General features: G+C 38.6%; 1 protein-coding gene across 1 annotated transcript in view; it reads left to right on the top strand.

Annotated features, from left to right (window-relative positions):
- Positions 1-22,030, top strand: part of grin2aa (glutamate receptor, ionotropic, N-methyl D-aspartate 2A, a) — a 282,924-nt gene that overhangs the window by 223,845 nt on the left and 37,049 nt on the right. Inside the window, exons 8-11 of the mRNA XM_055223747.1 lie at positions 4,973-5,144; positions 8,571-8,724; positions 19,056-19,181; positions 21,765-21,994. Of these exons, the coding sequence (XP_055079722.1) occupies positions 4,973-5,144; positions 8,571-8,724; positions 19,056-19,181; positions 21,765-21,994 (682 nt within the window). The remainder of the gene's footprint in view (positions 1-4,972; positions 5,145-8,570; positions 8,725-19,055; positions 19,182-21,764; positions 21,995-22,030) is intronic.

Below are 22,030 nucleotides of genomic sequence, written 5' to 3'. Positions count from 1 at the left end.
GGGCGAACTGATCTCACGTCTCCACGGAGCGGCTCGTGTCCACTGCTCCACATGGCCCCTCGCTCGCAGACCAATGCCCAGACACAGAAAATTACGTGGAGAAGAATATTTGCTTCGATTTAAGTGTGATTAAAAAAAAAAAAATGCCTCAAATATGTGCAAAATTTAAAGTACCCAAGTCTTTTCATGTAATAACGTAAAGTTTGTCTTGCCGCAGTGCAGATTAGATTATTATACATTGTAAAAACGTCAAAATCACACCGCGTGCGTCTAATTATTAAGTGTTTTCTGCAGACTAGTTAAGGCTAGTAACATGCTAACGTGACGGCAAAACTTTTTAGAATAAGTTTGAACTGCGGCCAACGGTTTAAAATGAACTGGTTTTGTTTTTCAGCATCTACAACACAACTTTTGTTTTAAAAGACGGAGGATTTTCTGTGAGGTATTAGCTGCTAAAACGTAACATATTTAGCTCACCGTGTTGCTTTTTATTGTTTTGAAAATGCTATACTCACAGAAAACACTGTCTTAACATGCTTTATGTTTAATTTTTGATGCTCTGGCTTCGCTTTCCGGGCTAAGTCACTCCCCCTTCAGAGGGTTTTTACAATATTCTCTGCGCTAATGAAACTACTGCACATGGAATCAGGTTTTTTCACGTTGCTGTGTGCAGTTTTGTGTCATGTTTTTGTATATTTATGGAGATTTATCATGTAGGAGCGTGGATAACGTACAAAATCGTGCAGCTGACCATGAGGAGAGATCACTAGATTACTCAAACTTGCATGGGTGACATCTAAAACCTTTGAGGAATGTTTTTGATAAGGGAACAACATTATAACATGGTAGAACAATACTACTACTACACAATACTACTACACAATACTACCTCTTTAAATCGACTTTATCTGGAGTAAGAAAACTGCAACGTGACCCGAATCAGAATAAGTTTTGTTCATCTTCCAGGGACGATTCTTTTCGTTACAGACGCGCAGCAGACCAACAGAGACATAGTGATTAAAAAACGCATACAAGTTTAGCAAATTTAAATAAAACGTAAAAATATCAGTAGCTTCAAGAAATAAGTCTCAATTAAATCCCCTTGGAAAATGAAAAATCTAAAAATACAGTCCCCTCATAACATATTTACATCTTTCCCCGCTGGTAAAAACAAAAATAGTATTGCAATTTCCTCGCTCTCAGGCCAACACCCTCCACCCTCCTCCGCTCCACAGTCCCCAGTGTCCAGTTGGAGTAAATTCAGTCATCCGAGCTAGCTAGCGTCCACCGCGCATGCACTGGACTCCCGCGGACCGCCTTCGGGCTTTGCTTCTCTGCGCGTGTAGTCGGATACTCCACAAGCAGGGGCCCATAACATCACATTTGCGGCCCGCCTCCTCTTCGGTGTATTATGGGCGTCCGTAGTGGCGCGGTCGGTCGGTGAGTGTGGTTATTGCGGCGCTCGTGGCTGCAGCTCAGTCACTCTGAGACGGCCCCCAGGCGCTGTGTAAAGGAGTTACGCCCAGATGGTGTTATTTTCTCCAGGATAATGCAGGATCTGTGTTAATGTTTGAGTATTTGAGAAAGTACTGTAGCTAAAGAAAAAGTAATATGAAAAATATGGAACTATGGAATATATTGAGATGTGTAGAGTGTTCCCTCGTTTATCGCGGGGGTTATGTTCCAAAAATAAAAGTATCAGCTTCATTTTTTTACAATTATTCTGTATGTTTAAGTCTGTAAAACCCCTCACCACACACTTTATACACTTTCTAAGATGAGATTTGACCTGTAGAAGTTTGAATTATGAACGTTTACGACTCATTATAGAGAAAAACTAACTTCCTAAGTGTTGCATTCTGCCGTTTATTTACTGCAGCTCAATATTGTACGTTAAGAATTCTGCTTTGTTTTTGTGTCAGTATTACCGTTTATCGTCTACACAGTGGTCCCTCGTTTATCGCGGGGGTTCACGTTCTAAAAATAACCCGCAATAGGCGAAATCCGTGAAGTATCAGCTTTATTTTTTATGTTTTTGTCTGTAAAACCCCTCACCACACACTTTATACACTTTTCTCACACAGGCGTTAACATTTTCTCACATTTCTCTCTCGTTTAAACTCTCTCAAAGTTCAAACCTTCGTAGGCGTCTTTGTCGGTGCGGAACGTTTCATCGACATCGTGGGTTTTGTCGGTGGAGAAAACAAATTGCAAACGTACAGCACTTCAGAGTCACACTGCGATCCGACGTTTATGTAAATTTGTCTGAACACATTCTGTACTGGACAGGAGACACGGCACGGAGGAGACTGATGGACAATGGTCTACAGTCCAACAGCCAATCAGGACGCAGAACACAACGCACGTTCAGACGATGTAAAAAGGCATGAAAAATTGCACTAAAATAATCCACGAGACCACGAAAGGCGATCACAGTAACTCAACTTAATATGTACAAACCAATAAACTGTTAATGGCTCCTTAGGTAAAACATATAAAAGTAGAAGTATAGAAGTATTTTTAACATCTCAGTGCATGGACTGCATTCAAATGTCCAACACTAGGGTCACGTCATTTTTATTAGTGTCCAAATATCCGCTGTGTGAAGAAGTAGTACACTCAAATTTCCCACAATGCAACGTGAAAAGCAGAGTATAAACCTCAATGCTCCGTCGCTGTGAGAGTTACACGATTCTCGAAAGTGGTGAGCTGAGTGTCCGAATCGCTGTGAGGAAGTGCAGTACAGTGGCTAAACGGTGCAGGCCTGTAGTGTTCGGGGGGTTAACCCAAGGCTTTCAAAATGGCCGACACAGGACACGCCCCCTTTGTGTCTGGACCATGTGGAGACTCAGGTTAGAGTAGATGGATGTGTTGAACTAAACTGACTAAATATAACCAAATACAATATCTTTAAAGTAACGAGTGTGTTTGATGATTAAATTAAAAAGTGATATTCACAATAGAGCCGTTCAAATCAAAATATATTTTATTTTGAACGGCGGAAAGTCAGAAAATCCTTTGTCTCAGGAAGGAACCATTCACCTGAAACCCATATTGACTTGTTGTTGTTGTACTTTTAGAGCTTGTAATAAGATCGACTTCTTTCAATTATGAATGTTTATGTTTTGTTATATTGTTCCACTGTGAAAAAACAACCTAGATTAAGTTCAAATCAGATGCTTTACATTCAGGATTCGTCTCAAACTGCCTCCTGATGGCCATTTTTTGAACTCCTGCTTTAAAGTCAGCCGCTTTTTCGTCGACCCCTTTTCACTTTCTTATCAACTTTGCGTCCGCCCTGTTGTTTAACCGAAGCGCGGGGTGATGTTGTCTCATTAGCACACATCTGAAATTGAAATGAGATTCGCGGGTGGCTCCGAGTCCGTCTCCGTCTGAACCCTCTGCGCTCCCGACGTACTTCCACAGATGGTCCGTCAACAGAACGCCGAAGAAACGGGAGTCGGGTAAGCGCGACGAGGGGCCTCTGAGTGTTTATCTGTCACGGGAGAGTAAACGACCTGATCTTAAAGGTGAAGGAGTCCCAGGTGCACGCGGAGAAGATTCAAATGAGGGTAATAATAGAAGTTTGATCAAGGTGTGTTGTGTACAGCAGATGCTAGCTCATAACAAAGGGCAGAAGAGTTAAAGGGGATGTCGCCGGTTTTTACAGAACCAGTTCGTTTTAAACAGGTCGCAGTCGTCCAAAGTTATTCCTCGCTGACTTTACGCAATCCGAGCATCTTAATTATTCACCGCAATGACTTTCTAAGCGATTTTCACGACTTTCAGAGGCCAAAGTGCTGTTTTGCCGTCACAGTATAACGACTAGCATGCTAATTACGCTCTTTTTGGTTCTTAGACAATAAAAAACGCTTTATAATTAGATGCAAACAGCACGCAGCTAACATATTTTGACCTCAAGAAGTGCTTATAAGTGCTTTTGTGTTGTCCATAGTGTATTTTTATCGACTTTTATGGACTCCAATGTAAAAAAGAGTAACAAATTTTAATTCACAGCTTTGCGAAACCCTTTTTTTTTTACAGAAGTCAGTCATCAAGTCATTCTCAAAAATAAACAATACTACGCTAAGAAAACCATTTAGCTTCATCTTTATGCCCCGACTCAACTCCAGCGTGTGCTCTTTTCCTCGTGCGTGCAGTCGCTCTTAAAGTGACGCCAACATATTTACGTGAAACTTAATTTAGAACAAAATATCAACACTTTGTAAATGCATTTCCTTTAAAGTGGCGGTTCGGTTTGAGTTTGGTTTTCACATCTTTTTCTTTTTTCTTTTCTTTTTTCTCTATTGCTTTGCCTGTAATGTTTCACAATATAGCTTTAAACTTGCCTATCTCCACTGAGTCCAAAAAATAAAGCTGATACTTTGCGGATTTTGTTTATTACGGGTTATTTTTAGAACGTAACCCCAGCGATAAACGAGGGACCACTGTACAAACGATAAAAAATACAATTGAAATCAAACCATAAAGCAAAATATATATAAAAAATAAAAATAAAAAACATGAGCTGAAATTACTTAATAGCAGAATGTGACACTTAACACTTAGTTTGTATTTATACTGAGTCATAGAAGTTATTTATTCAACCTTCTACAGCTCAAATTTAATTATATTTGCAAAAAAAATAACCAAAAATATTTCACTACTGCAAAGAAAAACTCTCCAGGATGAATATTGACCCACAAAATATGTTTCCATCTGTTGTATATTGAACGATAAGTCGATGTAGCGTTTATCGTGACACGACCTCACACACGACACACACACACATTCATTCACCAGTGTCTTGCCCAAGGACACAGCAGGAATCAAACCGCCCACTTTTAGATCAGTGGACAAACGCTCTACCGACTGAGCCACCGTCGCTCAATAGATTTAACGCAGCCCAAAAGTCAAAGATACAAAAACGTCACTATAATAAAGTTGTTTTTTTTTGTGTTTTTGTTTTCAGCAACTCAACTGAATCTGGTGGAACCTACATAAAGAAGTGCTGTAAAGGCTTCTGCATCGACATTCTGAAGAAGATCGCGAAATACGTAAAGTTCACCTATGACCTGTACCTGGTAACCAATGGCAAACATGGCAAGAAAATCAACAACGTCTGGAATGGGATGGTGGGAGAGGTACGTACGCCGTCTGTTTGTGCTGAGCTAGATTTAACTTAACGACGAGTTCTGTGCAAATAAAACGTGGAAGAGAAAAAAAAACAAAAACAAACTACAGTGCAAAACAAAGCTACAATATTGTTCCCTCTTTAAAACAAACCTGGAGTTGTATTTGGTATAAAACATGATAGTTTCCCCAGACAGTTAATTTTATTGAACTGGAAAAGTAAAAACTCAACAAAATCTTCTGAGAGACATAATGCAACACTTACAACTGGAAAAAATGTAATTCTCTTCACTGAGAAACAAACAAGAGCTTTTTTTTTTTTTTTTTATTTTTTATACCATCTGGCATCTTTTTATTGATTATTTTAATAATAGAGAAATATTGAGACAGTCCTGTGTGTATAAATGTATAAATATAAATATGTGTATAGATTTGTATGTGTTTGTGCAGGTATTCACTTCTATTATTTTTTATATTTGTATTTATTTATTTGTATTTATTTATTTTTTATTTATTTATTTTTCCTTTTAATTTGTTTTATTCTATTTATTTTTTGGGTTTATTCTATATTTCAAACACATAATAAAAAGGGTTAAAAAAAAAAATAGTTTCAATAATCCTCTGTAAAAAGTACTTTGCTTTTGAGCTTCAACAAATACTCATTTTTAAATTGTGTTTTTAAGTGGCCAGTCTTGTGTCGTCTGTGAAAAAGTAGGTCGACCGTTACTATCTGAACAAAACAACACTGTATTAAAGTATTTATGAGGGAGTACTTCAGACTAAACACTGATACGGGACATTTAATACAAGATCACACGAGTGTATAAGTCAAAGGCCACAGCAGAACTGAGGTTTTTTGCTGCTTTGCTTCATTAAAATGGAACATATTTCAAGGACAAGCACAATCGGATCCTTTTGTGCCACAAATACAATTTAATAATCTGGTAACAAACATTTATCCTCAGGCCTGCACCTGTTTTAATGTTTTAAATGGATTTATGTAGCTACTTATTTGTTTTGTTTGTTTTTTCTTTGTATTTTTCTGTATTTGAACAGGGCGTCTAAAAAGAGTCTCATTGGGCTCTCCTTGTATAAATAAATAATGATAGAGATAGATCCACAAAAGATGGGAGCGGAAAATAGTCCAAAGATGAAAAGAACAGATTTAAACTGACATGAAAGAAACAAAAATGCTAAAAGTATCTATTGATCTTTCTTTTTCTTTAGTTTAAGTCACATCTAGTCCATAGTTGTTACTTTCTGCAACTTCTTATACTTTACTTCATCTAATTAACCTCAGTGACGTAACTCATCGTCAACTCATCATCATCATCATCATCTTAAAATTTAATTTTAGTTTTTTAATTTTATTTTTATTTTTTAATTTAATTTTAGTTTTTTAATTTTACTTTAGTTTTTTAATTTAATTTTAGTTTTTTAATTTAATTTTTAATTTTATTGTATTATTAATTTTATTTTATTACTTGTATTTTTATTTTATGATTATATGTATTTTTATTTTATTATTATTTTTTACTTATTTTTGTTTTTACATATTTTTATTTTATTATTATTTTTATTTTTATTAAGAATGAATAAGTCTTAGTAACCACTTAATGAATACCCTAAGTCTAGCCAATCTTAGTATTTGTACCTTTTCTTCATGCTTTATTAACACTAAATAAGCTGTAAAGATCATAAAGTGCACCCAAAGTACTAGCGCCCCCTATAGATCATCGTACTCCTCCCTGGTGCACTTTCCCTCTGTATAAACTCGTGTATTTTGTTTTGAGCCGTGCAGGTTTGGCATCGTCTCACAGAATAAACAAATCTCCGCTCCTCTTGTGCATATCTCTAATTCACAGACCCGACTCGGAGCGAAACTCTGCCTGTTCATTTAGCGCCACTAAACTTTACGGCTGTCTGGCTTTTTACGACGAGAAATAGACTCTTGTTTAGTCATAACTGTCACATTACGGTTCTTATTAAAGTCCCGCACCAGCGATTAAGACGATGTTTAATAAAATCTGTTTGTATGTGACGCCGCGTTTGTTTGTTATCTGGATTAAATGTGTTGTTTGGTTTGGATTGGGATTTTGCACAGTATGGCATTAAAGCAAATCTATCTCCATGGCGACAAGAATATGACACTACCAGGTCACGTTACGGGTCAGATCTGTGGTTAGATTAACAATAAAAAAAACATCTTTAATTGAATAAATGTGAGATTTGTCCTGTCACGAAACCCTCCTCCAACAGAAAAGTTACACAGTACAGCTTTAAAACAGTGCATTTACATATAAAATAACCGAGAAATGATTTAAAGATGTATTATCTAACTGGAATGTTCCGCAGTGTGGCATTAAACATAATCTTCATTACATTTAGTCGGACACATTTTTATTGCTCCCAAAAAAAACAAAACAAAACAAGGCTCTGTGTCGTCACCTGCTCGTCTCCATGGAAGTACTTAAGTTTAATGGCATACTGTGGAACATTTCAGGCAAAGCGATCACATCTCCATGGAGACGAGCAAGTGGCAGACCCTCCTCCAGAAAGGTTACATGGCACAGCTTTAATATAGTGCATTTACCTTTAAAATGACCTACTGTACACTGACATGTTTCTGGGGCATGAAAATGATTTAAAGGTGCGTTTTGTGACTGTAATGTTCCGCAGTGTGGCATTAAGCATAATCTATTTTACGCTGAGTCAATCGCACATCATTTTCATTGCTCCAAAAAAAACCAACAAAAAAAACAAGGCTCTGTGTCGTCACCTGCTCGTCTCCATGGAAGTAGATACGTTTAATGACATACTGTGGAACATTTCAGGCAAAGCGAGTGGTAGAACCTCCTCAGGAAAAGTTACATAGTGCAGCTTTAATCCAGTGCCTTTACGTATAAAATAACCTATTGCATACCGACATGCTGTCCGGGACTTAAAAATGATATAAAGATGCATTATGTGACTGGAATGTTCCGCAATATGGCATTAAACGTATCTATGTCACATTGAGTCAGTCGCACATTTACATTGCTCCCAAAAAAACAAGGCCCTGTGGCGTCATCTGCTCGTCTCCATGGAAATAAATAAGTTTAATGACATACTGTGGAACATTTCGGGCAAAGCAGGTGGCAGAAAAGCTCCAGAAAAAGTTACATAGTGCAGCTTTAAGTTTTTTTTGTCATTTCATCTTGTACAGAAGTCGTACAGTGAAAGTTCGTTGGTTTCATTTTGCTGTTAGAGGCGACATTTTGGGGACTTTTTACCCTTCAAAGGATATAATGTGTTATTTTTAATTATTTATCACTATGGCAACCTTTTTTCTACTATTCTGAGACCCAAGGACAACCAAATAACCATCCGAACACACGTTATTCAAACATTTCTGTGTCGTAGTGATGCAAACTTCCCTCCTCTCGCTCTTTCCGCAGGTGGTCTATAAGAAAGCCGTCATGGCCGTCGGGTCTCTGACGATCAATGAGGAGCGTTCTGAGGTCATCGATTTCTCCGTCCCGTTCGTGGAAACCGGGATCAGCGTCATGGTCTCCCGTAGCAACGGAACAGTGTCTCCATCAGCCTTCCTCGGTAACTGCCACTCACTCAGCGTCTGTCTGCGGCGCGAGGTCAAACCGTCAATCAACACGTCACATTCAGCGCTAAACGTTTGAGAGGTTTTATCTGACGCCTCAGACTTTTCTCTGACAACGTTATAATGTTGTTTTCTCATCAAACCAGCAGCATATTTGTTAATTCTGAACAGTCAGGTTGGTGTTTTTTTGTTTTTGTTTTTTTTATTCATGAAAAAAAAAATAATACAGTACAAAAAAAAAAAGAAAATCCCTTCCAATTTTCCTTCCTTCCCCCTTTTTTTCTTTTTCTCATCAAACGATTATTTCTTTTCTCTTCTCATCAAACGATCAGCATATTTGTTGTTAATTCTGAACAGTCAGGTTGATGTTTTGTTTTTTTGTTTTTTTATTTTATTCATGAAAAAAAAACAATACAGTACAAAAAAATAATAATAAAATCCCTTCCAATTTTCCTTCCTTTTCCCTTTTTTTTTCTTTTCTCTTCTCATCAAACCATCAGCATATTTGTTAATTCTGAACAGTCAGGTTGATGTTTTTTTTTATTTTTTTTTTTTATTTTATTCATGAAAAAAAAACAATACAGTACAAAAAATAAAAAATAAAATCCCTTCAAATTTTTCTTCCTTTTCCCTTTTTTTTTCTTTACTCTTATCAAACAATCAGCATATTTGTTGTTAATTCTGAACAGTCAGGTTGATGTTTTGTTTTGTTTTTTTAATTTTATTCATGAAAAAAAAAACTGCAAAAAAAAAATTATAAAATCCCTTCCAATTTTCCTTCCTTTTCCCTTTTTTTCTTTTCTAACTTTTCTCTATTTTTCTTTTCTTCCCTTTTTCCCCTTTCCCTTCTAAATTAAGTTATTTACGAGGGAAATGAGACCTAAGTGCTTATTAAAGTAGATAAATTATAAAAAATAAGTGGTGGATGTAGATTGTGGGCGTGTCAAAACCACCTGGACACTTGTAAAGTTCCTGAACAATCTGCATCATTACTCTGAGAAAAATGTCAATTAGTTTCCTGAAAATAAACGAGACATACTCACCTAATCAGTGCTTTTTAACAGAAAAAATAGTCAAAATCCTTCGTAAAAGTCTGTCTGCTCCAAACCTCGTACTTTCTCTGACAGGATTGGCTTTAAATCTAAAAAAAACCCATCCAAACTGAACATTAAAGTGGAAATGACTGAATTTAAAGGGGCCACACCCAAACCCTGCAGATTTACGCCGAGTTCTTCTCTCAAACTGAAAACACTTACAGAATATTTACATTTTATATATTTTTTTAAACTCCATTAATGTCTTTAAAGGTCCTATACTGCACAGAATTCACTTTTATGAGCTTTAAGTCTTAGTTTAAGGCCGTTACCTCCTCAAAAAACAGACCTGGAGTTGTGTTTTGGTTCATTTACACGTGTTTGAGTCACTTTATTATTCGTCTGTTACATCTCCAAAGCTCAAAACACTCTGTTCCACCTTGTGATGTCATCAAGTGGTAGTTTTCACGCTCCTTTTAGCTTTTGTTTTTGTTCAGCGGAGATCGGCAACTCCGGACCTGGAATTATCCAAACGATTTTAGCGAAAGTATGAGCAGTTTATAAGCAAGAACGGCAAGAGGTTTAAGCAAAAAAAAGTTAAACAAACGTAGAAAAATAAACGCAGTAATAGATTTTATATTTCAAATTCTGTGCAAAGAGAAATTATATGAAGACAAAAGGGATCGAAATACAACAAATTTGAGTTTCTGGCGAGAAAATTTACAACAATGAACTGAATATTTTGATTGGATTAGATTCAAGATTCATTTAATTTTTTTGCTACAATCTTTTTTCGACAAACACCAAAAATGATGTGTTTTGCTTTAAGTTGTAGGTTTATATCAATCTTTCTTTTCACAAACAAAATGACGTCGTTTGAAAAGGTTTGAGCGCACGAGCCGCAAACTGTCACCACATGATGACATCACAAGGTGGGACAGAGCGTTTTCTGTTTGAGAGAAGAACTCGGCCTAAATCTGCAGAGTTTGTGCGTTAAAATTGTGTGAGTGAAACAAAAAAAACACACAACGACGTTATAACATAGATCAGAAGACGGCCACAGTTAAGACGGTTACACAATCCCTTTCGTTGGGTTTTTACTTTTTCAAATTCAGATTTCGTTCCCACATTTGGCCGGTCGTGTCTAGTGCGACGCTCAGGAGTACAGTGGCGTTTGTGCGTCTGCTGTTCCACTGTCTCGTGTTTGTTTTTGTGTGTTTGGATGAGCTCTTTTTACACAGCTGTCAATACTTCCTCTTTCATCTCACACACTCGACGCACTGCAAATAGTCTTGGCTTAGCGCAGGAAGTCGAGCACATAATCAGGGGCTGCCTCGTTTCATTTTGGACAAAGTCGTTTTTTCGAGCGGTGCTGTGTTGGAAATGATTGTGATGCTCATTTTTTCCCACAGGTTTAAGTTTGTTTTGCTCCAGTCCTGATATATTGACATATTGTTGTCACCTGATTGTGGAAAGTGTCGTGGGCGACGCCATCGTCATTTGGGTTTTTTTATTTTGCATGAGGCTCCTGATGTTGACGGCAAATAAGTTTTATATGGACTACAGAGCCGTTTTATCGCCGGTTCAAAGCCAGTTTAAAGCCAGTTTAAAGTCGTTTTATCACCGTTTTATCACCATTTTATCGCTGTTTTAAAACCAGTTCAAAGCCAATTTAAAGGCGTTTTATCACTGTTTTATTGCCGTTTTATCACCGTTTTATTGCCGTTTTATCACTGTTTTATTGCCTTTTTATGTCTGTTTTATCGCTGTTTTAAAGCCGGTTCAAAGCCAGTTTAAAGCTGTTTTATCACCATTTTATTGCCGTTTTATTGCCGTTTTATCGCCGTTTTATTTCCGTTTTATCGCTGTTTTAAAACCAGTTCAAAGCCAGTTTAAAGTCATTTTATCACTGTTTTATTGCCGTTTTATCACCGTTTTATTGCAGTTTTAAAGCCGGTTCAGAGCCAGTTTAAATCTGTTTTAACGCTGTTTCAATGCCGTTTTAACGCAGTTTTAACGCACTTTTAAAGGTCACATCAACACTGAACACTACACAAATCAACCTACTTCATATCATAGTTTAGTGGCAGAACTTCTCAGTAATTCTCCATTGAAATGAATGGGATTCCCACTTAATCAGAGTTCGTGTGGTTTAGTCGCATTTCCAGGTTAAAGTGGGCGGGGCTGAATAGGTCGATAAGCATAAGTATGTCCTGTCTGCGTATAATTACAAAACTCTTAGCACGCGATTTGTTGTGAGCTTATATTGTCACGGCAAAACTGACTGTAAGTTGTGAAAAGTGCTTATAAACTCATCTTGGTGAATAATGAGGTGAGTGAAGTATAAATACGGATCACTACAAACTGCTTAAAATGATCTAGTTCTGTTTTTCTTGTTTTTAAGACGGTAAAATCAGCGAGAGTGTCTTTAGCGACCGTAAAACTAACAACAACTAGTATGGTAACACACACTTCCTGATTATCGCACATTAAAACGCTTTATAATTAAACGCACACCACACACAATAGATATATTTTGACCTCATGAGCTGTTTGATGCTTCTTCTCACAGTTTGTTTTAGGTTTATGAAATGTATTCTTTAAAAATAAAAATATATATATAATGTCAGGCTCCACCCGCTCGTCACGTCCACCCACTCGTACTTAATAGAAACACATATGGAGAGAGAGGAAAAATAAATAAATAAAAACAATAATAATAATAATACACAATAAAACATAACCCAAAAGTCCAAACAACTCAACAAAGGGCTTCAAAAATATGAAAAAACTAGGAAAAAAATTGTCACTAATGCTGGGAAAATATTCCATTTCCTATTGTGCTCAGGGAATTTATTATATTTTGTCCCAATATTTTTTTTTCTAGAATGCACTGATTATTTTTTTTTTTTTATTTTATTTTTTTTTATTTTATTTTATTTTATTTTATTTTATTTTATTTTATTTTATTTTATTTTATTTTATTTTATTTTATTTTATTTTATTTTATTTTATTTTATTTTATTTTATTTTATTTTATTTATTTGTATTTATTTATTTACTTAAATATTTTCTTATTTATTTATATTCTAAAGATTTGACATCGTTGAAACCTTAAAAATAAAAATATTTCCTGCCAAAATTATAATTGAAAGTGCGTTCTTACTCAGATGTGTAACTTTCACACTTTTGTCTCCACTTGAGTGTTTTTTTCACGATATTAAATCCTGATGTAACCTGCAGAAATCAAAACAAAATCTTGGGCCAACATTTTCTCTGTTATATGTTGCTTCATTCAACCTGTTTTAAAACATGGGATTTCTGTCACTTCTTTTTCTTCTCACATTTTCCCACAATCCCATGGACACCTCTCTCCTGGAGGTTACCGTCTTTGTGCACACAGCAGATGGATGTGGGGGCGGCGCATTCATTTTTAAAACGTGCTCAAGTGACAGAAAAGCAACAGAATATACATTATGGATGTAAAACGAGTGGGAACGTCATTAAGAGGAAACTTACCTCTGCTTCATGTGTGAAACGGCCAAATGTTTACGTTTATGTGATATTATAAAAACACTAAATATATATTGATAAAGGCGCAGTATCTGATTTAAAAACATGACAAACAGAACTGCTGTATTTTCCGGGCTGTAAGTCGCACTTTTTTCAGTTTTCTCGGGGGTGTGGCTTATGTGAGTGTGAAATATGTTGTTTTTTTCTTCATTATTATGCTTTTTTTTTTGGCTGATGTGACGTATACTCTGGTGCGACGTATACTCCGGTGAGACGTATACTCCTGTGCGACTTATACTGCGGTGCGACTTGTGCTCTGGTGCAACTTATACTCCAGTACAATTGATACTTTGGTGCGACTTATACTCCTGTGCGACTTATACTCCTGTGCGACTTATACTCAGGTGCGACTTGTACTTCGGTGCGACTTGTACTTCGGTGCGACTTGTACTTCGGTGCGACTTGTACTTCGGTGCGACTTGTACTTCGGTGCGACTTGTACTTCCGTGCGACTTGTACTTCCGTGAGACTTATACTCCGTTGCGACTTATACTCCAGTGTGACTAATACTCCAGTACAATTGATACTCCAGTGCGACTTATACTCTGGTGCAACTTGTACTTCAGTGCGGCTTATACTGCAGTGGGACTTGTACTGCAGTGGGACTTGTACTGCAGTGGGACTTATACTCCTGCACGACTTATACTACAGTGCGATTTATACTCCAGTGGGACTTGTACTCCGGGAAAATACACCAGCTCCCTTTAGTTCACTTATCATCTCCGAGCTTCTAATTTATTCATGTTTCACAGGCCGGTGCGACGTGTTGGTGCGACAGAAACCTAACAACAACTGGCATGCTAACGTGCACTTCATATTGGACAATAAAAAACGTTCTAATTAAACGCTGACAGAACACAACAGACTTATTTTGACCCATCTGGACTGGGTCAAGGCACATTTTGGTGTAAAATAAGGATGTAAAATCAAGATCTTGAGTTGTTTTTATTTAAAGATACACTGTGTAACTTTACGGATGGAGGTAGCGCCACCTGCTGGTCTCCATCACGAGCGTTGACTTAATTGTCTGTATGATATAAATTGCTTCGTGCACTTTTATGATTAGAGTTACACAGGCAGAACAATAAACTAAAAGAGCAAAGGATCATGGTCTTTGTAGTTCTGTCTGATTACCTCAGTGGAATTTATAATTGGATAAACAAATTGTTGAAAGGAGTTCAGATAGTGTTTTTTAAATTATTATGATTTGAATTATAATTAGTTTAATTTATGTTCTTTGTTCCGATATTCAAGGACACATTGATAATCTGGTGTGAATCCAATTTGCCTCGAAATCAATGCTCTGACTTCACAGTTAGAGCAGCGGTCGATCTGTCTCTGGTTCGTAGCGTCTCTGTTCACCGTATGAAGTAAAGTTGAATGTATTTGTACTTCAAACTCAATTTTGATACTAAGGAATAGACTCGATCGTCAATACCTTTTCCAATACCACAATGATAATAAAAAAGAAAACAAAAACCCACTTTCTTTAGACCAGGGACATCAAACACATTTTCATTTCATTTTTTTTTCCTTCTTTTCTTCCTTCCTGTCTAATTTCTCTATACTTTCCTTTCTCACTTACGAATGACCAGTACTGGCACTGTCCTCTCCCATTTCCACCTTAACCCTACAAAATCACAGAAATGTCACACACAAAACACACACAGGACACACACACACGCACACACACAACACACACACGCACACACACAACACACACATGTCACACACACAACACACACTTGTCACACACACTTGTAAATAGCTGTTATGTTCAGAAGCCTTTGTTATGTCTTTGTACGTCTTGTATGTTTTATCACCACTTGACACTATTGTATATGTATGGTCACTATGTGTGTGTGTTTGGCAATAAAAATAAATAAATAAATAAAAAATTTAAATTAAATTAAATTAAATTAAATTAAATTAAATTAAATTAAAATAAATAAATAAATAAATAAATAAATAAATAAATAAATAAAATAAAATTAAATTAAATTAAATTAAATTAAATTAAATTAAATTAAATTAAATTAAAATAAAATAAAATAAAATAAAATAAAATAAAATAAAATAAAATAAAATAAAATAAAATAAATAAAATAAAATAAAATAAATATTTCAAACGGCGTCTCAAAGCAGAGGCAAGGGGCTATTTAAATATGTCACTGTCATTTTGATAATGCGCTTGCGTCGTCCCTCAAAGACGACCAATCAGAGCGCAGGTGCCGCCAGGATTCCCCCGGTCAGTTATTCGATGCGTCAAAGTAAAAATAAGGATGGATAGATGTGTAAAAGAGAGGTAGTTGTGTGAAAAAAGACAAAAGCACACGCTGATACTTCCTTCGACATGATTTTTATGTTAAAAAAAAGAATAAAAGTCTATAATCCTCACTCGTTAAAGGGTAAAACCTGCACAGATCAGTCTAAATAAAACTGCGGGTGAATAAATGATGAGTTTGTTTTAACCATAACATTAAAAACACAATCGCACACGTCGGCTGCACTTGACGCACACTTAGACTGTTACTGTTGGGAAAGTGGTAATTAGAAAGTCTTATCTGGGAAAACCTGACGTGCTTGAAAATGGACCCTCCTCTTTCTTTCTTTCCTTCTCTCTCTCTCTCTTTCCATGTCCACTCGTCCTCCTTTATTCTCGCCTGACTCACCTTCTCCTCCTCGCTGTCCCCGCTCCTCTCACCCACCTCTTTCTCTGTCACTCCTCTCTCTCACCCACCCACTCCATCCTTTCTCTGTATGTCTCACTCTTCTTCATCTCTTCTTTGTCCTCCTCTCTCTCAGCTCTATCCTCTTTTTTTTCTCTTCTGGTCACATTCTCATCCCTCCCTCAAGTCTCTTTTGCTCCTCTTTCTTCTCTTTTCTCGCTCTTTTCTCCCACAGCCTACTTTTTCCCTCTCTCACCGTTTGTCTTCTCTCTTTTCTCTCTTTTCCTACCCTCTTTCCTCTCTTCCCTCAATTTCTCATCTCCTTCCACTCTTTTTCTCCCTCACCCCTCTTCTTCCCTTTCTCACTCAGTTTATCTTCTCTCTTATCTCTTCATTCTTTCCCTCACCCTCTCATCTCTTCTCTCCCCTTCCCTCAATTTCTCATCTCCTTCCACTCTTTTTTCTCTCTCCCACCTCCTTTCCGCTCTCTCTTCTCTCCCTCCACGCCCTTCTGTCTCTTTTGCTCTTCTTTCTTCTCCTCTTCTTCTTCCCTCTCTCTGCATTTCCCTTCTCTCGTCCTCCTTTTCCCCTCACCCTCTCTCATCTTTTCTCTGTATGTCTCACTCTTCCTCATCTCTTCTTTGTCCTCCTCTCTCTCAGCTCTATCCTCACATTCTCACCCCTCTCTCCTGTCTCTTTTGCTCCTCTTTTTTCTCTTTTCTCGCTCTTATCTCCCACAGCCTTCTTTTTCCCTCTCTCACCGTTTGTCTTCTCTCTTTTCTCTCTTTTCCCACCCTCTTTCCCCTCTTCCCTCAATTTCTCATCTCCTTCCACTCTTTTTCTCCCTCACCCTTCTTCCCTTTCTCACTCAGTTTATCTTCTCTCTTATGTCTCTTTATTCTTTTCCCCTCACCCTCTCTCGTCTTTTCTCTGTATGTCTCACTCTTCCTCATCTCTTCTTTGTCCTCCTCTCTCTTATCCTCCTCTTTTTTCTCTCTCTCTTCTGGTCACATTTTTACGTGGCGTTTTCCACCTTCAGGCGCTCGAAGCTCTTTACGTGAATGAACCACTCACCCGTTCACACACACACACACACGGACGCACAAGTGCACACAGTGTGCACAGGTGGTTAAGGTTAAGTGTCTTGCCCAAGGACACAACCACAGTGTTCATCTGTGGGTCAGTGGACGTTCGACGCTCGACCCACGGTTTTTATGTCGAGAGCGAGATTTGAGTCGCCGAACTTTGGGTCAGTGGACACACGGTCGTCTCTCACTCTGTTCTCTTCTATCCTTTCATCTCTCCCTCTGTCCTCTCTCTCCGTCTCTCACTCTTACTCTCTTCTACCCCCTTTCCTCTCGCTCTGTACCATCTCTCGCTTCTCTCCTCCCACACCTTTACCCCGTCCCTCCTGTCTCTTTTACTCGTCTTTCTTCTCTTCTCTCGCTCTTATCTCCTATCTCCTTCTTCGTCCCTCTCACCCCGTTTGTCTCCTCTTTTTTCTTTTTTCCATCACCCTCTCTCCCCTCTTCTTCCCTCAATTTCTCATCGCCTTCCACTCTTTTTCTCTCTCTCTCCCACCCCCTTTCCTCTTTCTCTCCCTTCTCTCTCTCTTCTCTCCCCCACCCTTTTACCCCATCCCCCCGTCTCTTTTGCTCTTCTTTCTTCTCCTCTTCTTTCTTCCCTCTCTCTTCTCTCTTTCTTCTTTCCCCTTACCCTCTCTCCCTTCATCTCTCCTCTTCCCTCAATTTCTCATCTCCTTTCACTCTTTCTCCCTCTCACCCCTTGTCTTCCCTCTCTCACTCCGTTTGTCTTCTCTCTTATCTCTTTCTTCTTTCCCTCGTCTTCTCTCCCCTCAGTTTCTCATCTCCTTCCACTCTTTCTCCCTCTCTCCCTTCTTCTTCCCTCTCTCTTTCCGTTTGTCTTCTCTTCTTTCCCTCATCCTCTCTCCGCGTTTCTCATCTCCTTCCACTCTTTTTCCCTCTGTCTCCTCCCTCACTTCCTCACCCTGTTCCTCTCCTTCTTTCCGTCCCCCCTCTCTGTCCCTCCTCACTCTCTCTCCCCTCAGTTTCATATCTCCTTCCACTCTTTTCTCCCTCTCACCCTTCTTCTTCCCTCTCTCACTCCGTTTGTCTTCTTTTCTCTCTCCTCAGTTTCTCATCTCCTTCCACTTTCTCTCTCTCCCTTCTTCTTCCCTCTCTCTTTCCGTTTGTCTTCTCTCTTCTTTTCCTCATCCTCTCTCCACGTTTCTCTCCCTTTCCCTCAATTTCTCATCTCCACCCCTCCTCTTCCCTCTCTCACTCTTTGTGTTCTGTCCCTTTCTTCTTTCCTCCCCTCTTCTCTCCCCTCAGTTTCTCATCTCCTTCCACTCTTTTTCTCCCTCTCCACCCCTCTTCTTCCTTCTCTCACTCCGTTTGTCTTCTCTTATCTTTCTTCTTTCCCTCATCTTCTCTCCCCTCAGTTTCTCATCTCCTTCCACCCTTCTTCTCCCTCTCACCCTTCTTCTTCCCTCTCTCTTTCTGTTTGTCTTCTCTCTTCTTTCGCTCATCCTCTCTCCGCATTTCTCTCCCTTTCCCTCAGTTTCTCATCTCTTTTTCCCCTCTCTCTCCTCCCTCACTTCCTCACCCTGTTCCTCTCCTTCTTTCCGTCCCTTCTCTGTATCCCTCCACTCCTCCCATCCACTCTTCCGCGCTCACACACACACACCCTGAGGAGCACACGGTGGCGGTGGCGATGGCGTTGGCGATGGCGGGGGCCGTTCTTCTCTCCGTCCATTAGCTGGAGCGTTTTAATCTTGGGGGAGGACAGGAGTGCTGACACGGGGCTCTGTACGGCGCCCTCTGTCTGTCAAACGGCGGCGCGTCCCGGCGATGCGAGGGCGTGGGCGTGGAGCTGTACGGACGGGCCCCGAGTCAGCTCGTTACCCGCGGCAACGTAAATGTGTGATTGATTTATTCAGTGACGGTGTGGACAGACGGAGGTGAACAGGAAGTGGAGGTAAAAAGGACGTGGTTAATATTAATTGTGTGGTTTTTTTGTTTTTTTTTCCAGAGCCATTCAGCGCATCAGTCTGGGTCATGATGTTCGTGATGCTCCTGCTGGTCACTGCAATGGCCGTGTTTATGTTTGAGTACATCAGTCCACTGGGCTTCAACAGGAACCTGGCACAGGGCAAAGGTAAGAGGTCAACGAGGGTCGTGTGTTAAAGGTCAACGAGGGCCGTGTGCAAAACTACGCACAGACTAGACACTGAAAATTGAAATAAAAATGTACTTTTCAAATGTCTGTGTCATCCCTCAGTCGTCTCACGTCTGATCCAGAGCAAAGGCCGAAGTTTAATTTGCCAAACTGGACAAAATGTTGTAGAAGTGAAGACGCTTCGTTGCTCGTCAAAGTCTCAAGCTCTCAATGCTAGCATAGTCTCCAGATAGTGTAGTCTCAAGCTAGTGTTGTTTCAAGATAGCGTAGTCACAAGATAGCGTAGTCTCGAGCTAGCGTGGTCTCAAGATTGTGTAGTTTCAGGATAGCATGGTCTCAAACTAGCATGATCTCAAGCTAGCATAGGCCCAATGCTAGCGTAGTCTCAAGCTAGCGTAGTCTTAAACTAACATAGTCTCAAGCGAGTGTAGTCTCCAGATAGCACAGTTTCAAGCTAGTGTTGTTTCAAGATAGCATAGTCTCGAGCTAGCGTAGTCTCAAACTAGCGTAGTCTCCAGATAGCAGGGTCACAAACTAGCATGGCCTCAAGCTAGCATAGGCCCAATGCTAGCATAGTCTCAAGCTAGCGTAGTCTTAAACTAACATAGTCTCAAGCTAGCTAGCATTAGCGAACAGTTTTTCAGTTAGTCAATCTCACCTTTTTTCCTGAACAGGACGATAAATCAAATGAATTGATCAGAGGCTCCTGAAAATGTGTTTTTTAAATCCATTTTGTATTTTTACTTGAGTTTTCAAATCATCTTAAAACTTTTTTGACAGAGTTTGCAAAGCTGTGCATGTGTCACCACGGTAACTGCTGAACATTCCACATTAGCCTACAAAGAGAAACTATAAACAAAAGTGTGTTTAGCGCCTCCTTCTGACAGATATGAGGCAGTGTCCAGCAGGAATCTGACCAGAACTGAAGAAGAAGAAGAACTTGGACGAGCAGCGAAACGTCTTCACCCTAAAACTTTTTGTCCCGTTGACAGATTTAACTTTGGCGAGTACTTTTCAAAACCAAACGTCCTGAAAATACTTTTAAAACACATTTTTATATATGAGCCTGAATGAGCTGGTGTGAAACGCCGCTGTGCCCATTGAGCTGAACTGAGACGCTCCGATTGGTGTTTAACTGTGGGACAAAACAAATTACTCACACGACACGCACATGGAGGCACGTGAAAGTTTTTCTCTGTAAAACTCCGTAAAGTTCAGAGCCTCACTGCGCTGCAACGGCTGCACTAGCGCTGATTAACGATCGGCTGCACGTCCTGAGGTTTGTCGTGACCGTCGGACCCAAAACGCCAAATGACATCAACAACTCGGTCGTGTCCAAAGTGTTTGTTTTTATAATAATACACCAACATTTTAATAGTTTTCACTAAAATCTGCATTTGATGTGAACATGTTTATCTCTAGAGACCAATGGGGGAATGTAACGAAGTAAAAGTAGTAAAGTACTGCAGTTAACGTACATTTTAGATATCTATGCTGTATTTAAGTAGATTTAAAGTATATATATCTGCAGTATCTGTATTTTCGACACTACATTTTCAAACTGGACTGAAAAGTAAACGATTTTTTTTTATTGTTGTCCAAGAGCTGCAGAAAATTATGTATTATTTTATTATTATTTTATTTATTTATTTATTATTATTATTTATTTTTAACACATCCATAATTTGAGCAAAACAAAAATATTCTGATAGAAACAGCAGGAAAAAAAAAAATCGACTAAACAAAACTCATTTTAAGTTTTATTTGGTTTCAAACTGTGAAATAACGTTAATTTTTACGCTTTTTATACTTTTATACTTCAGCAGATTTGTTCATGTGATACTTTTATTGCGTATGTTTTTGCTCCGGTGTCTGTAGTTTTACAAAATTGAGTACTTCTTTCTCCAATAAATCATGATTATTAAACTTAAGATCCAATTATTACAATAACTTTAATTCTTAACCCTCAAGTTTCACAGTATCAGTGAAAGAAATGTCAAAAAATATAGACCCACGACTAAATTATAGATGATTTTCAAATGTTTAGACGACCAGTGTGAACTTAACCTCCTGAGACCCGAGCTTTAATCAAATAAAATAATAAAAAATAAGTAAATAAAAAAAAATAAAAATACAATAAAAAATAATAAAAACAAATAAAAATAAAATAATTAAATAAAAAATAAAATAAAAATAAACAAAAAAATAAATATTCTAAACTCTTAGAAATATTCAAAATTGAACATTCTCTTATTGCTGTTCTTCTAAAAATTTGCACTGTGGCCTAAACAATCCAAAATGTGTTGTCCACAGATGAGGACGTCAGGTCTCAGGAGGGTTAAATATGAAAATAAACATGTCAGGTCTTTATTTGAATGTATTTTTTATGTACACTATGTTTTTTTTTGCATTTATTTGACACTAAAATCACATTGTTCCACATAAAGTTAACTACACCCTCTCCACTCGCACTTGAACGCAAACCACGCCGCCGCTCGCATCTCTAACCTCTACCTCCTCCTTTTTCCTTCCCCTCCTCCGCCCTCCTCCCTCCGTCCTCAGACCCCCACGGCCCGTCCTTCACCATGGGCAAGGCCGTGTGGCTGCTCTGGGGTCTCGTCTTCAACAACTCCGTGCCCGTCCAGAACCCCAAAGGAACCACCAGCAAGTTCATCGTCTCCGTGTGGGCCTTCTTCGCCGTCATCTTCCTCGCCTCCTACACTGCCAACCTGGCCGCTTTCATGATCCAAGAGGAGTTCGTGGACCAAGTGACGGGGCTCTCCGACAACAAGGTAAAACGAACGAGTGTGGAATGGGATTAGTAAAAC

This window comes from Periophthalmus magnuspinnatus, chromosome 8 (assembly GCF_009829125.3).
Source record: "Periophthalmus magnuspinnatus isolate fPerMag1 chromosome 8, fPerMag1.2.pri, whole genome shotgun sequence".
NCBI classification, from domain to species: Eukaryota; Metazoa; Chordata; class Actinopteri; order Gobiiformes; family Gobiidae; genus Periophthalmus; species Periophthalmus magnuspinnatus.
This window is presented reverse-complemented; position numbering and strand designations above follow the sequence as displayed.